The sequence below is a fragment of the Rhodotorula graminis genome (assembly GCF_001329695.1).
Source record: "Rhodotorula graminis WP1 unplaced genomic scaffold RHOBAscaffold_4, whole genome shotgun sequence".
Taxonomy (NCBI): domain Eukaryota; kingdom Fungi; phylum Basidiomycota; class Microbotryomycetes; order Sporidiobolales; family Sporidiobolaceae; genus Rhodotorula; species Rhodotorula graminis.
The window spans coordinates 848,564-861,996 of NW_017264931.1; the positions used below are offsets into that span (position 1 = coordinate 848,564).

A 13,433-nucleotide genomic window follows, 5' to 3' on the forward strand; every position below is an offset into this window, starting at 1 on the left:
CGCCAACCGCCGCCGCCGCCCCCGCAAGGTCCGCCGCACCCGAACCTGTACTCTGCGTATCGCCCAGAGTACACGCCCTACGTCCCTCCTCCCCACGCACCCCTCACCTACCAGCCCCTCCTCGCGACCGTCGCGCACCCGCACGCCCAGCAGCCGTCGCCCTACGCGGCCCCTCCCCCTCCCCCTCCTCCCTCGGACCCGTCCGCCGGGTCGCTCTCGCTCAGCTACCCGTCCCTCTCGTCGTACGCGCGCCCGACCTCGCTCTCGACGACCAACGCGACCCGCGACGGCAGCCGCGCCGTCTCGGCCCCGTCGTCGCCCGGCTCGGCCGCGCCCGACGAGCCGCCGGCGCTCGCCGAGCCCCACTCGCCTTCCCACCGCGACGCCAACGGCCAGTTTACGCGCGGCCTCTCGATCGAGCTCCCCGCGCACCGCAGCGTCCCGCCTCTTATCCCGGCGCTCGGCCACATCAACAGCGCCGACGTCGCGCGCGGCAAGGCGGCGCCCGTCGGCGGCCTCGACGTCGAGGGCGGCGGTGCGGGGGCGTCGAACGGCGCCGGCCGGACCAAGCGGCAGGCGGGGGCGTCCGACGGCAAGTCGTTCGCGCCGCCGGCTAAGCGCAAGAAGGAGCCCAAGGACCTCGCGAGCCGCAAGTACGCGTGCAACGAGTGCGACCAGCGCTTTGCTCGCCCGAGCGCCCTCGCGACTCACGTTGTGCGTCCCTCGTCTCGTTCTCTCTTTGAGTCCTCGTCGAGCCGAACTGACCCATTTTTGTCCTTCTGCAGCTCACGCACACCAAGGAGAAGCGTGCGTCGTCTCGCTCCCTCCGCTCTGTCTCTCGTACGCCGTCTGACTCTCTCGTCCTCCTACAGCGTTCGTCTGCTGCACCTGCAACCGAGGGTTCGCCGTCATGTCCAACCTCCGCCGTCACTGCCGCGTTCGTGTGCGTTCGCTCGTCCTCCCACTCTCTCTCCCTGTCGCAGGAGGGCACCCGACTGACCCTGTCCCTCCCTCGTCCCGCAGAGCCACGCCCTCGCGCCCGAGCAAGAGTCGTCGGCGCGCTCGCGGCCGCCTCTCGGTTCGGCATCGAGCGGGTCGTCGGGCGGCAGCGGGACTGGCTCGACCTCGTTCGTGCCCGACCCGGGTCCGCCACCGTTACGGGCTCTCGCACCTGCGCCGCCAGGGCTGCAGGCGGCGCGGTACTAGCCCTCACTTCTTCTTCCCTCGTACTCTTCCTCTTGTAGTGCGCTTCCCCTCCCCGGCGGTGTTGTCTTCCCGTCGCCGTCCCATGTATACACTCTTGGCTTTGCTTCACAGTCGAGGGCGGTGAGAGAGAGAGCCAGAGCAGCCAGAGATGGAACGGGTTCTGGATCGGAAGAGACTCGAGCGCTCGGCGCGCGGCGGCGTCGCGAGGACGAACGACCCTTTGCCCGGCTCCCGCCTCGACAACGGCCAGCAGAGACGAGCAGCTGCACCGCCGAGCTCGATCTACCACCAGCCGACCGCCCAGGGCCCCGTCGACGAGCGCAGCGCCCCATCCCGCTCCCCCTCTCGTCGCCTCGTCCTCCCCGTGGCACCACTCTCGCGTCACTCGTCCGCCCTCTTGGGAGCCAGGACACGCTCGTTAGGGCCATCTGAAAGCTCTCCTGCATCGGGTCCCGCGCGGCTACTGCACCTGTGCGTCCCCTCCTCGCCTGGCCTCCTCCCCCTCGCCCACCCCTCTCCCTCAACCTCGGCCGCAACACGCTGACACGCCACTCGATGCAGGACTCGCTCCTCGTCAAGCACCGCCACCATGCCGACCAACCCGTTCGCGACCCCGAAGCTCGGCCAGGCCGTCGAGCTCGACCCGCTCGAGGTGCCCGACCTCGCAGACCTCCCTCCTGGCGTCCCTCCGCTCTCGACCGACGACCTCGTCCCCCTGCTCCGCGCCCGCCTCCTCGATGGCCTCCCGTACACGTCCCTGTCGCCCCGCGTCACGGTCGCCGTCAACCCGTTCCAGTTCGTCCACGCGACGAGCGACCAGGCGCTCGCCGACTGGCGCGCCGAGTACACCGACTGCGGCACCGAGGGCATCCGCGGTCGACTCGGCCCGCACGTGTGGGCGACGGCGCACAAGGCGTACTACCACATGACCCGCACCGGCCAGGACCAGGCCATCGTCCTCAGGTGCGTCCTCCCGTTCTCTCTCTGCCTCTCTCCCTTGTCGCAAGCCCGTCCCCGAGCTCACCATGGATCCTCACACACACAGCGGCGAGACGGGTTCGGGCAAGAGCGAGTCGTCGCGGTTGATGCTCAAGGCGCTCATCGACGTCTCGGCGCCGCCAGCGGGCAAGAAGGGCAGCAAGCTCGCGACGAGCGTCCCGGCCGCCTTCTTCATCCTCGACTCGTTCGGCCACGCGACGACGACGTCCAACGCCAACGCGTCGCGCTTCGGCCGCTACACCGAGCTCCAGTTCAACGACAAGGGCCGCCTGACGGGCCTCAAGGGCCTCGAGTACTTCCTCGAGAAGAGCCGCGTCGCGGCCGCACCCGCCGGCGAGCGCAACTTTCACGTGTTCCACTACCTCGTCGCCGGCGCGTCGTCGGACGAGCGCGAGCACCTGCGCTTCGACAGCGCCTCGTCGTTCCGGTACCTCGCCCAGGCGCGCTCTTCGGCCTCGTCGGTCCAGTCCGACATGGCGCGCTTCGCCCAGCTCAAGGACGCGTTCAAGGCGGTCGGGTTCCCCAAGAAGGCGGTCGCGTCCGTGTGCCAGGTCCTCGCCGCCATTCTCCACCTCGGCAACGTCGAGTTCGTCATGGACCGCCACCGCAACGCCGACTCGGCCATCGTCAAGAACCCGCACGTCCTCGACACGGCCGCCGAGTTTCTCGGCGTCGACGCGGCCGAGCTCGAGTACGCGTTGACGAACCGGTCGACGCTCGTCATGGGCGAGGTGTGCGCCGTCTTCCTCGACGCCGAGGGCGCCGCCCGCAACCGCGACGACCTCGCGAGCACGCTGTACAGCCTCGTGTTTGCGTGGATCGGCGAGTTCCTCAACGAGAAGCTGTGCCGCGACGACTTTGCGACGTTCGTCTCGCTCGTCGACTTTCCCGGCCCGGTCCAGCACGCCGCGTCCCACCGCGACGGCCTCGGCGTCGAGGCGTTCTGCTTCAACTTGGCGTCCGAGCGCGTGCAGAGCTACCTCGTCGAGCAGCTGCACGAGGCCGACAAGGCCGAGTATGCCGCCGAGGGCCTCGTCCTCGCCGGCGCCGACGTCAAGCACTCGTCCAACTCGGAAACGGTCCGCCTCCTCACCAACCAGCCGGGCGGTCTCGTCCACATCATCGACGACCAGTCGCGCCGTCGCGGCAAGACGGACGCGACCATGCTCAAGGCCATGACCAAGCGCTGGTCGAACCACCCGTCGTTCTCGTCGCGCGAGGGCGACGAGGCCCAGGGCCGCCCGGGCACGTTCGTCGTCTCGCACTGGCACGGCCAGGCGACCTACTCGACCGAGAACTTTGTCGCCCACAACTCGGAGGCCGTCTCGCCCCACTTTGTCACGCTCCTCGGCGGCTCGACGACGCCCTCGTTGTCGTCGTCGTCGTCGTCGGCGGCCCGTGGCGCCGCACGCGTCAGCAGCGACGGCCGCACGACCCCGAGCGGGCTCGCGACCGCGACGACGACGACGGGCGGCTCGACGTTCTCGTTCATCCGCCAGCTGTTCGCCAACGGCGCCGTCGAGACCAAGGCGCACCCGCGCAGCGAGGAGACGCTCGTCGCCGCAACGCAGAAGGTCGGCCCGCGCCGTGCCCCGTCGACCCGTCGCCCGCAACGCGGCGGCGCGCCGCACAACCCGTTCGGCGGCACCGGCGGCGACATCGACGAGGACGACGAGGAGCCGGCGCCGGCGAGCGAGTCGACGGCGCCCGGGAGCCGGTCGGTCGTCCAGGAGGTCAACGACGCCCTGACGCTCCTCCTCAACACGCTCCAGACGAGCAAGTCGTGGTTCGTCCTGTGCGTGCGGCCCAACGACGCCCAGCTCCCGAACCAGGTCGACGCCAAGCTCGTCAAGCACCAGGTGCGGGCCTTTGGCCTCGCCGAGCTCGCGCGCCGCCTCGACGGCGAGTGGGGGGTCAACCTCGAGGTGCGCGAGTGGTGGGAGCGCTACGGCCAGATCGCCGTCCTCGCCGACGAGCAGCAGGCGCTCGGCGCCCTCATGTACCGCGACAAGGCCGTCAAGGTCCGCGAGCTCCTCGGCTTCAGCGAGCGCGAGATGGGCATCGGCAAGAGCAAGGTGCGCCCTCTCCCTCTCTCTGTCTCTCTCTCTGCGCGTCACTGCGTCGCCGGCCGGCCCTGACTCGCTCGCGCCCCCTGTGTTGCAGGTCTTCCTGAGCGACAACGCGTTCCGGTACCTCGAGGACTTTCTGCGCGCCGACGACCCCGAGGAGCAGGCGCACTGCCGCGAGATCCTCAACCGCACGTCGTCCGGCGCCGGCGAGCCGGCCGCCATCGTCGACGACCCGTACTCGCCGTACGCCCAGCCCGACACGCCCGGCCTCGGCTCGTACAACGACGACTTTGCCAAGACGACGTCGACGGCCGCCCTGCCCATCCTCGCGCACAAGTACGGCGCCAACACGGCCCCGGCGTACGACGACGACGACGAGTACGAGATGGACCGCAAGGAGTACCTCGCCGGGCCGGGCGCCGGCGACGACGACTACTACACGCCGTCGCAGCACCAGCAGCAGCGCGAGCTGCACGACGAGGAGCGCTCGCTCGCGCCGTCGGCCTACACGAGCTCGCGCCCCATGTTCGACACGGGCAAGGGCTCGGAGAAGGAGCTCCTCGCCGGGTCCAAGGAGAACACCGAGACGGTCGAGGTGATCCGCACGAGCTCGGCGCGCAAGCGCTGGGTCGCCCTCACGTGGCTCTTTACGTGGTGGGTCCCGTCGCCTGTCCTGCGGTGGGTCGGCGGCATGAAGCGGCCCGACGTCCGCATGGCCTGGAGGGAGAAGCTCCTCATCAAGTGCGTCGCCTCGTCCTCTCTGTCTCCCGCTCTTTCAGCGGCGACTGACTACCCCCCTACCTACAGCATCCTCATCTGGCTCCTGTGCGGCTCGGCCGTGTTCGTCATCGCCGTCCTCGGTCCGCTCATCGTGCGTCCCTCGCCTCGTCCTCGTCGCCCTCTCCCTCTCGAGCGAGGACTGACTTCCCGCCTCTCGCGCAGTGCCCGACCGAGCACGTCTTCAACACGCAAGAGCTCAACGACCGGTCGTACACGCAGAACCCGGACAAGATGCTCGTCGCCATCCGCGGCGAGGTGTTTGACCTGTCGTCGTTCGCGCCGCACCACCAGCCGGGCAGCTCGGTTATCCCGACCGTGCGTTTCCCTTCTTCGCGTCGTTCCTCTCGACGCACGACTGACATCTTTCCCACTCGCGCAGACCAACATCGAGAAGCTCGGCGGCAACGACCTCACCAACTACTTCCCGGTCCAGGTGAGCGCCCTCTGCAACGGCGTCGACGGCAACGTCAGCCCGTGGGTCACGCTCGAGTCGTCCAACATCTCGACCGCCATCACCAACGTCGCCAAGTACCACGACTTCCGCGCCTACACGACCGACGTCCGCCCCGACTGGTACTACGAGAGTGCGCTCGACCCCCTCCTCCCTCTCGCTCTCCTTTCTCGAGCCGCCTCACTAACACTCTCCCTCCCAATCGTGTGCGCAGCCATGGTCTACATGCGGTACAACTACCGCAAGGGCTTCATGGGCTACTCGCGCGGCACGGTCAAGAAGGAGGCCAAGGACAAGGGCAAGAACATCGCCGTCTACGACGGCAACGTGTACGACTTCTCGACGTACATCCAGAACGGCGGGTGCGTCTCTTGCTCCCTACTCTCTCGCCGTCGCCGTCGTCGTCGTCGAGCCGGTCTGACTCTTCCCCCCTCTGCTGCAGCGGCGGCGTGCGCGTGCCCGACGGCGCAGCCATCCCGAGCGGGACGGAGCGCAACTTCATGTCGACGCCGATCGTCGACCTGTTCCGCCAAAAGTCGGGCGGCGACCTGACGAGCGCCATCAACAGCCTCAACCTCGACGCGGCCGTCCTCGAGCGCCAGAAGATCTGCATGCGCAACCTGTTCTTCATCGGCAAGCTCGACAACCGCAACTCGCCCCAGTGCCAGTTCTCGCAGTACATCCTCATCGCCCTGTCGGTCGTCATGGTCGCCATCATCGGGGCCAAGTTCATCGCCGCCCTCCAGTTTGGCCGCAAGCGCAAGCCCGAGGACTACGACAAGTTTGTCATCTGTGCGCCTCTCGTCCTCTCTCTCTCTCTCGTCGCAGCTGCACGAGGTCGTCGCATCGTGATCTGACGCTGCTTCGACCATGCGCAGGCCAGGTCCCGTGCTACACCGAGGGCGAGGACTCGCTCCGGGCGTGCATCGACTCGCTCACCAAGCTCAAGTACGACGACAAGCGCAAGCTGTTGATGATCATCTGCGACGGCATGATCGTCGGCTCGGGCAACGACCGCCCGACACCCCAGATCGTGCTCGACATCCTCGGCGCCGACCCGACTATCGATCCCGAGCCGCTCAGCTTCCTGTCGATCGGCAACGGCGACAAGCAGCACAACATGGCCAAGATCTACTCGGGCCTGCACGAGGCCGGCGGCCACATCGTCCCTTACATCGTGCGTCCTCCTCTCGCAGCCCGGTTCCGCGGGACCTTCTCGAGCGCGTGCGCCTGCTCACCCCACTCCTCTCGCAGGTCGTCGTCAAGGTCGGCAAGCCGACCGAGCGTCAGCGTCCGGGCAACCGCGGCAAGCGCGACTCGCAGATGCTCCTCATGCGCTTCCTCAACCGGGTCCACTTCGACTCGCCCATGGCGCCCGCCGAGCTCGAGATGTACCACCAGATCAAGAACGTCATTGGCGTCAACCCGTCGTTCTACGAGTACCTCCTCATGGTCGACGCCGACACGACCGTCGACCCCATGTCGCTCAACTACCTCGTCGGCGGCTTTGTCGAGGACCGCAAGATCATCGGCCTGTGCGGCGAGACGTCGCTCGCCAACGCTCGCGCCTCGTGGACGACCATGGGTCAAGGTGCGTCCCCTCGTACTTCTCGTTGTCGCCGTCGCCCGTCGACCCTGCCTGACTTTCCGCTCTTCCCGCCGCGACAGTCTACGAGTACTTCATCTCGCACTACCTCACCAAGGCCTTCGAGAGCCTGTTCGGCTCGGTCACCTGTCTGCCTGGCTGGTGCGTCCCCTACTCTCCCACTTTCCCCTGCACCTCGACGAACTCGTACTGACTCGAGCCTCGTCCGCCGACAGCTTCTCGATGTACCGCATCCGGACCCTCGAGCACAAGCCCATCATCATCTCGGACGCCATCCTCGCCGAGTACGGCGAGAACAAGGTCGAGACGCTGCACGTCAAGGTGCGTCCTCCTCCTCCCCCTCCCTCGTCCTTCTCTGCACCGATCCTGACCCTCGTCGTCCCTCGTGCAGAACCTCCTGTCGCTCGGCGAGGATCGTTACCTCACGACCGTCATCCTCAAGCACTTTGCCCAGTACAAGCTCAAGTTCACTCGGTTCGCCAAGGCGCAGACGATCGCGCCCGACGACTGGAAGGTCCTCATGTCGCAGCGTCGTCGCTGGATCAACTCGACCATCCACAACTTGTTCGAGCTCCTCTTCATCGACCGCATGTGCGGCTTCTGCTGCTTCTCGATGCGCTTCGTCATCCTCGTCGGTGCGTCCCACCCTTGCCCTCTCTCTTCCTCGCCGGGCCGAACCTGACCTCGACCCGCCGCACAGACCTCGCGTCGACGCTCATCTCGCCGGTCACCGTCGCTTACATCGTCTACGTGCGTCTCTCATTCTCACTCTGTCCCTGAATGCGCGGTTCGTGGACAAAGAGACTGACTTTGGACCCGCCCTTGCAGCTCATCTACATGGTCGCCGGCGAGCACAAGGCGATCCCCACGTTCGCCCTCATCATGCTCGGCGCCATCTACGGCCTCCAGGTCATCATCTTTGTCCTGCATCGCAAGTTCGAGCACATCGGGTGGATGCTCGTGTACATCCTCGGCATCCCCTTCTTCTCGTTTATCCTCCCGCTCGTGTCGTTCTGGCAGATGGACGACTTCTCGTGGGGCTCGACCCGCGAGATTGTCGGCGAGCAGGGCAAGCGCCTCCTCGTGCACGACGAGGGCAAGTTCGACCCGGCGTCGATCCCGCTCCGCACCTGGTCCTCGTTCGAGGCCGACCTCTGGGTGCGTCCCCTCTCTCTCTACTCGTCCTCCTCCTTCTCGGGCGCACCGTCGCTGACTTTCCCCCGACGTGCGCAGGAGACGGGCTCGAACGCGTCGATCGGCGAGATCATCGAGGCGTCCAAGCAGGAGCGCGAGCAGTCGCAGTACGGCATGCCTTACGGCGCGCCGTCGCAGTACGGCGGCGCCTCGACGCGCGACTTGTCGCCGCAGCGTCACGGCGGCGCGGGCGCGGTCGGCCACTACGCGGCGCCGTCGATCGGCTCGCTCCCTCGCGGCGCAGGCGCAAGCGTCTACGCCGGCTCGGCGTACCCGGCGTCGGTCAACCCGTACGCGCAGCCGGGCGCAATGAGCTCGTTCGCCAACGCGGGCAAGCGCGACTCGACGACGTCGTTCTTTGCGTCCAACGCGCTCGCCCAGGCCGGCATGCTCCCCGCTGGCCACCGCGGCAGCTCGGGCGACCTCCTCGGCGGCGGCGGCGGCGGGACGTACGGTGCGAGCCCCCGCGCCATGTCGCCCATGGGCACGGGCGTCCCGTCCGACGACGTCATCGTGCGCGACGTCCAGGACTTGCTCGCGACGGCCGACCTGCAGACCGTCACAAAGAAGACGGTGCGCTCGGCCCTCGCGCAGCGGTACGGCGTCGACGACTTTGGCGCCGACAAGAAGGCCCTCATCAACGCCGTCATCAGCGAGACGCTCGGCCTCGCCTGAACGGTCGTCGCGAGGCGGCGGAGCGAGGGGGAGAAGGAGAAGGAAGGAGGAGGAGGGAGGTCACGACTCACGCCCCTTTCATGGACCCTGGCTCTCTCCGTCATCTAGTTTTCTACACGCCCCTCCACAGACACTACTCGTCGTCGCCCGTACGGCGGCGCTCTCCTCGTCCTGTAGCACCGTGTCTGTCTCTTTGCCTCGCCTGGAACTCTGCGCTTTCCTCGCATTCCCTCTGCTCCTCGAGACCGCGCTCGTAGGTGTCGCAGCTCTCGATGCGCAAGCTCGACTGAGAGAAGGAGAGAGACAAGATCTGCTTGCAGTACAACAACCACGTCGAGAGACGCCAAAAGATACGAGAGCCCCTCCTCGCCTCGACTCGTCCTCCTACTTGCTCTTCCTCTTGGTCGCCGACTGCCAGCGCGAGGGGAACGACGAGGTAGAGAGAGTCAGTTCTCGGTCGACGAGGACGACACGGCGAGAAAGAGAGAGAGAGAGAGGAGGACGCACCTCGGTGGCGGTGGAAGGGGTGCCACCGACGCTCTTGCGCGTGCTCCTGCGCCTCGGCGTCTCGTCCGCAGCCGGCGCCTCCTTTTTGGCGGCGGCAGGCGCAACCTTGACCTTCTTGGACGGCGTCGGCTTGTCGCCGTCGTCGGCGCCCGCAACCTTGTTGCCAGCGTAGCCGGCAAACTCGTACTCGATGCCGAGGTCGGCGAGCTGCTTGCGCTTCTTGTCGTCCGTCTTGAGCAACCGCTGCTTGATCTTGTCCTGCTGCTGGTCCGACTTGGGCGCGTTGCGCCTCGCGGCGTCCTTGCGCGCCTTGGGCACGACGCGGAACTTGCGGTTTGCGCCGACCCACAGCTTGGGGTGGATCTCGTCGTCGGGGACGACCTTGCACACGAGGATGTGGCCCGCGAGGAGGTAGTTGTCCATCGTCTCGTGCACAATCTGGGCGACCGAGGCGTACTTGAACTCGATGAACGCGTAGTGCTTCGAGGCGCCCGTCTGTGTGTCGAGATCGAGGACAGAGGGTCAGTGCGCGCTCGGGGGCAAAAAGGGGCAGAGAGAGAGACGGGGGTGGCTCGAGGGGAGGGAGGGGCAGGACGCACCTGCTTGTTGCGCGAGAGACGCAGGCGCGTCACCTCGCCAAACTGCGAGAAGTAGCTGCGCATCTCGTCCTCGTAGAAGCCCTTGGGGATGCGGCCGAGGTACACGGTGCCCGTCTTGTGCTGCAGGGGACACAAGAGCGCGAACGCGCGAGTCAGTCAACGTGCACGCGCACGAGACGGACACAGAGAGAGAGAGAGAGAGGGACGCACCTGCTTCTTCTCCTTGGCCTCGAGCTTCTTCTGCACCGGCGCGCCCTTGACCTGCGGGAGCTGGTCGGCCTTGACCGGCTTGGCATCCGCCGCGTCCTCGCCGTCCGCCTCCTCGTCCGAGCTGTCCTCGCCATCGTCCTCGCCCGACTCGAACCCGGCCAGGAAGTCGATGTCGGCCTCCTCGTCCTCCTCCTCCTCGTCGTCGTCGCCCGCCAGCTTGATCTCCTCGTCCTGCTCCTCGTGCTCGACCTTCTTGCCCTTGCCCTTCTTGAGCGCGCCCTTGGGCGGCGCGGGCGCGTCCTTGCTCCGGATCGCCTCGACCTCGTCGGGCCGCTTCTCGCGCAGGTCCTTGCGCTCGACGCCGTTGCCGCCGACCTCGACGGGCTCGTCGTCGTCCTTCTTCTTCGAGCCCTTCGACGGCGTGCCCTTCTTCTTGCTTGACGGCGTCGACGCCGAGGGAGCGGCGGCGGCGTGGTCGTCGACGACGCGGACGCGCTTTTGCGACGCGCTCACGGGCTTGGAGGCGCTGTGCGGGGCGGCGATGGGCGTCGTGGGCTTGGTAGGGGTGGCCTTGGTGCGGGACGGGGTCGACTTGGCCATGGGGAGCGAGTGTGCGAGAGGGTGGGAGGAGGCGAGATGAGGGCGAGGCGGGGAAGCGAGGTCGAGCTTGGTCGAGTGCGACAAGGTCGACCTCTCGCCCTCTCGGCGGCGCTTTCGTTGGTCCGGTGTGTAGCCTGGTGGACAGTGATACATCTCGCGGAAAGCTCACACAAGAGCGGGCCCCAAAGAGGCGAGGCGACAGAGAACGCTCTCCTCTCGCGAGGTCGAGTGAACGGACCCCTCTCGAACGAACAGAGCGACAAGACAGCTCACAACACGCATTACACTTGCCCCTCGATCCCCCTCTCCTCAGTCCGACTCGTCGTCCGACCCATACGCCGCGAGCGCCCCGAGCCCGACCACCGGCTTGGCCTTGACCGCCGCCTGCGCCCCGACCCCGGCCGCGCTCGCGCCCGCGCCCGCGGCGGGACCCTGCTTCTGCTGCCGCAAGTGCGCCATGTACCGCAAGCTGTCGACGGCGTGCGCGCTCAGGATGCCCGACGCGAGGCCCGGTGCGGGTGCGGGTCCGGGTGCGGCAGGAGGAGGAGGCGGCGGCGCACCGCCGACAGCGCGCGCCTGGGCCTCGACGACCGTCGCCGCCGCCGGCGGGGCCTCGGGCGCCGCAGCAGCGACCCTGGCGCGCTTGCGTGCGCGCCCGGCGCCCTCGTCGTCGACCTCGTCGCCTGCCTCGTGCGCGCCCTGCGGCTGCGGCGCCTCGAGCCGCCCTTGCGCCTGCGCCTGCGCCTCCTCGCCCTCGCCCTCGATCTCGCGCGGCCCAACGCGGCCCTCGAGCTCGTCGAGCTCGCGCACGCGCTGGACAAACTCGGGGTCGAGGACCTGGGTGATGCCCTTTTCGCCCTGGGCGACGACGCGGCGGTGCTCGGCGCGCTTGGCGGCCGGGTTCGGGTCCTCGGTGGCCCAGCTGCGCGCGTGACAGGGGAGGCGAGTCAGTTGGGCGCCGAGAGGGACAGAGAGAGAGGGAGAGAGAGAGAGAGGGCGGACGCACCGGACGTTGAGCACCTCGTCGCCCTCGAGCGACTGGTGCATCATGGCCTCCTTTGCAAACTGGGCGTTGAGCTCGTTCGGGTACGTGACGAACGCGACGCCGCGGTTCGACAGGATCTTGACTGCGTGCGTGGCGCGCGAGTGTGGTTGGCCCGAGGATCAGTCCGTGCCCGAACGAGAGGGCGAAAGAGAGAGAGAGAGAGAGGGAGAGGATGACAAGGGAGAGGATGACAAGGGAGAGGATGACAAGGGAGAGAGGAGACCGGGACGCACTGCGCTCAATCTCGCCAAACTCTGAAAAGTGCTCCTCGACGACGTCGGCCGTCTGGCGCGTCTCCTTGATGCGGCCAATGTACAGCGTGCGGTTCTGGCGGTTGAACGAGCCGACGCCGCCCATGTCGTCGCGGTAGCCCGAGTGCTTCTCGCGCCCAAAGACGTCGAGCGACGCGTCGGGGAGGACGTGCTGAGGCGGCGGGAGCCGGTGCAGGTACGTGCACTCGACGCTGTGAGGGGGGCCGCTCGTGTGGTCAGGCTCGGGTGACGACTCGTATCTCGGCACACACACACACAGAGAGAGAGTGTGTATGAGAGAGGGGGAGGGGACGCACCCCTTTGGGCAGCAGCCGCGCGCAAAGTACAGGCAGATGTACTTGTTGCCGCTGCCGTCTGCGCGCGTGTACCCGGCGTCCCTCTTGATGTTGACGCGCGTCTTGGCCTTTTCCTGGAGGCCCATCGCGTCGTACTTGTCGCCGCCGGCCTGTTGGGCGCGCGTGCACGAGGTGGTCAGTTCTGCTCGAGGGGGAGGGAGGAGGAGAGAGCGGGAGGGAGGGGAGGGGGCGGACCCATTTGTGGTACCACAGGTTGTACGTCTGGCCCGTCTGCTCGACGACTCGAGGCTCGATCTGGCCCTCCTCGACCTGGGAGCGCGGGGGACAGTGATGCGTCAGGGTGGGTCGCTTGAGAGGGAGAGGGGGAGAAGGAGCGGACCTGTTTCCGAGCGGGCTTGCGCTTGACCATGCGCTTCTTCGGGGCTGGTGCCGGGGCGTCGTCGGGCTGCTGCTGCTGCTGGTGGGCGGCGACGTCGGCCATGGTGGGTCGGCGAGGCGGGGTGTCGCGGTGGGAGGAGGAGGGGGGACGGAGGGAGGGGTGCGGTGGGGTACGGGCTGCGCGAGGCGGTAGGTGGGCTCGGTCGAAGGGTGAGCTGGAGTGTGTGAGGTCCCTTGTCAGGCAGGCTGCAGCAGTGGCAGTCGAGCGGGGTGGAGGAGCGTCGTCCCAGCCAACCCTCGCCTCGTCCTCGTCCTCATCTCTCCTCAAAGCTCTCGTCCTCTCCTCGACCCCGCCGCCGCCATGCTCGCCCGCACCGCCCTCCGCCGCGCCACCGCCCTCCGCACCTACGCCACCGCCGCAGCCGCCACACCGGACGTGTCCCCGCCGCCCATCCCGGCCAACAGGCGCCGCTGTACGACCCGGACCGCGAGCCCGCCCTCGCCAGATCGGCTACCCTGACCTCGCCGCGACTCGAGGCAGCTCCG

At 67.8% G+C, this 13,433-nt stretch overlaps 4 protein-coding genes across 4 annotated transcripts; 2 read left to right on the forward strand and 2 right to left on the reverse strand.

Moving 5' to 3' along the window:
- Positions 1-30: 30 nt before the first annotated feature.
- On the forward strand, positions 31-1,254 carry RHOBADRAFT_52451 (uncharacterized protein; the record flags this gene model as incomplete). The annotated part of the gene is made up of 4 exons (XM_018416344.1): positions 31-714; positions 786-807; positions 873-943; positions 1,024-1,254. Coding segments are annotated over 4 exons (1,006 nt in total), but the record flags the coding sequence as incomplete, so codon positions are not given.
- Positions 1,255-1,795: 541 nt separating this feature from the next.
- Positions 1,796-9,206, forward strand: RHOBADRAFT_35086 (glycosyltransferase family 2 protein; the record flags this gene model as incomplete). The annotated part of the gene is made up of 16 exons (XM_018413253.1): positions 1,796-2,169; positions 2,252-3,577; positions 3,647-4,280; positions 4,369-5,015; positions 5,082-5,145; positions 5,217-5,369; positions 5,434-5,638; positions 5,720-5,867; positions 5,948-6,297; positions 6,384-6,682; positions 6,760-7,096; positions 7,174-7,252; positions 7,327-7,432; positions 7,503-7,746; positions 7,812-7,861; positions 7,940-9,206. The coding sequence occupies 16 exons, from the start codon at positions 1,796-1,798 to the stop codon at positions 8,978-8,980; spliced, it is 6,057 nt and encodes a 2,018-aa protein (XP_018272492.1). The 3' UTR covers positions 8,981-9,206.
- A 158-nt stretch (positions 9,207-9,364) lies between these two features.
- Positions 9,365-10,896, reverse strand: RHOBADRAFT_42776 (uncharacterized protein; the record flags this gene model as incomplete). Its single annotated transcript, XM_018414108.1, has 4 exons — positions 9,365-9,391; positions 9,488-9,982; positions 10,087-10,206; positions 10,297-10,896. The coding sequence occupies 4 exons, from the start codon at positions 10,894-10,896 to the stop codon at positions 9,365-9,367; spliced, it is 1,242 nt and encodes a 413-aa protein (XP_018272493.1).
- A 258-nt stretch (positions 10,897-11,154) lies between these two features.
- Positions 11,155-12,946, reverse strand: RHOBADRAFT_35091 (uncharacterized protein). Its single transcript, XM_018413254.1, has 6 exons — positions 12,889-12,946; positions 12,744-12,818; positions 12,510-12,658; positions 12,175-12,404; positions 11,903-12,023; positions 11,155-11,818 (listed from the first exon to the last, which is right to left on the reverse strand). The coding sequence occupies exons 1-6, from the start codon at positions 12,916-12,918 to the stop codon at positions 11,206-11,208; spliced, it is 1,218 nt and encodes a 405-aa protein (XP_018272494.1). The 5' UTR covers positions 12,919-12,946; the 3' UTR covers positions 11,155-11,205.
- Positions 12,947-13,433: the final 487 nt, after the last annotated feature.

Excerpts from the sequence above, each read along its gene's own strand:
- RHOBADRAFT_35091 (XM_018413254.1), bottom strand. The coding sequence starts at position 12,918 with ATGGTCAAGCGCAAGCCCGCTCGGAAACAG. Across the intron at positions 12,659-12,743 it reads ACCTGTGGTACCACAAATGG|GCCGGCGGCGACAAGTACGA; the intron begins GTCCGCCCCCTC and ends CGCGCCCAACAG. Across the intron at positions 12,405-12,509 it reads CGCGGCTGCTGCCCAAAGGG|CGTCGAGTGCACGTACCTGC; the intron begins GTGCGTCCCCTC and ends CCCCCCTCACAG.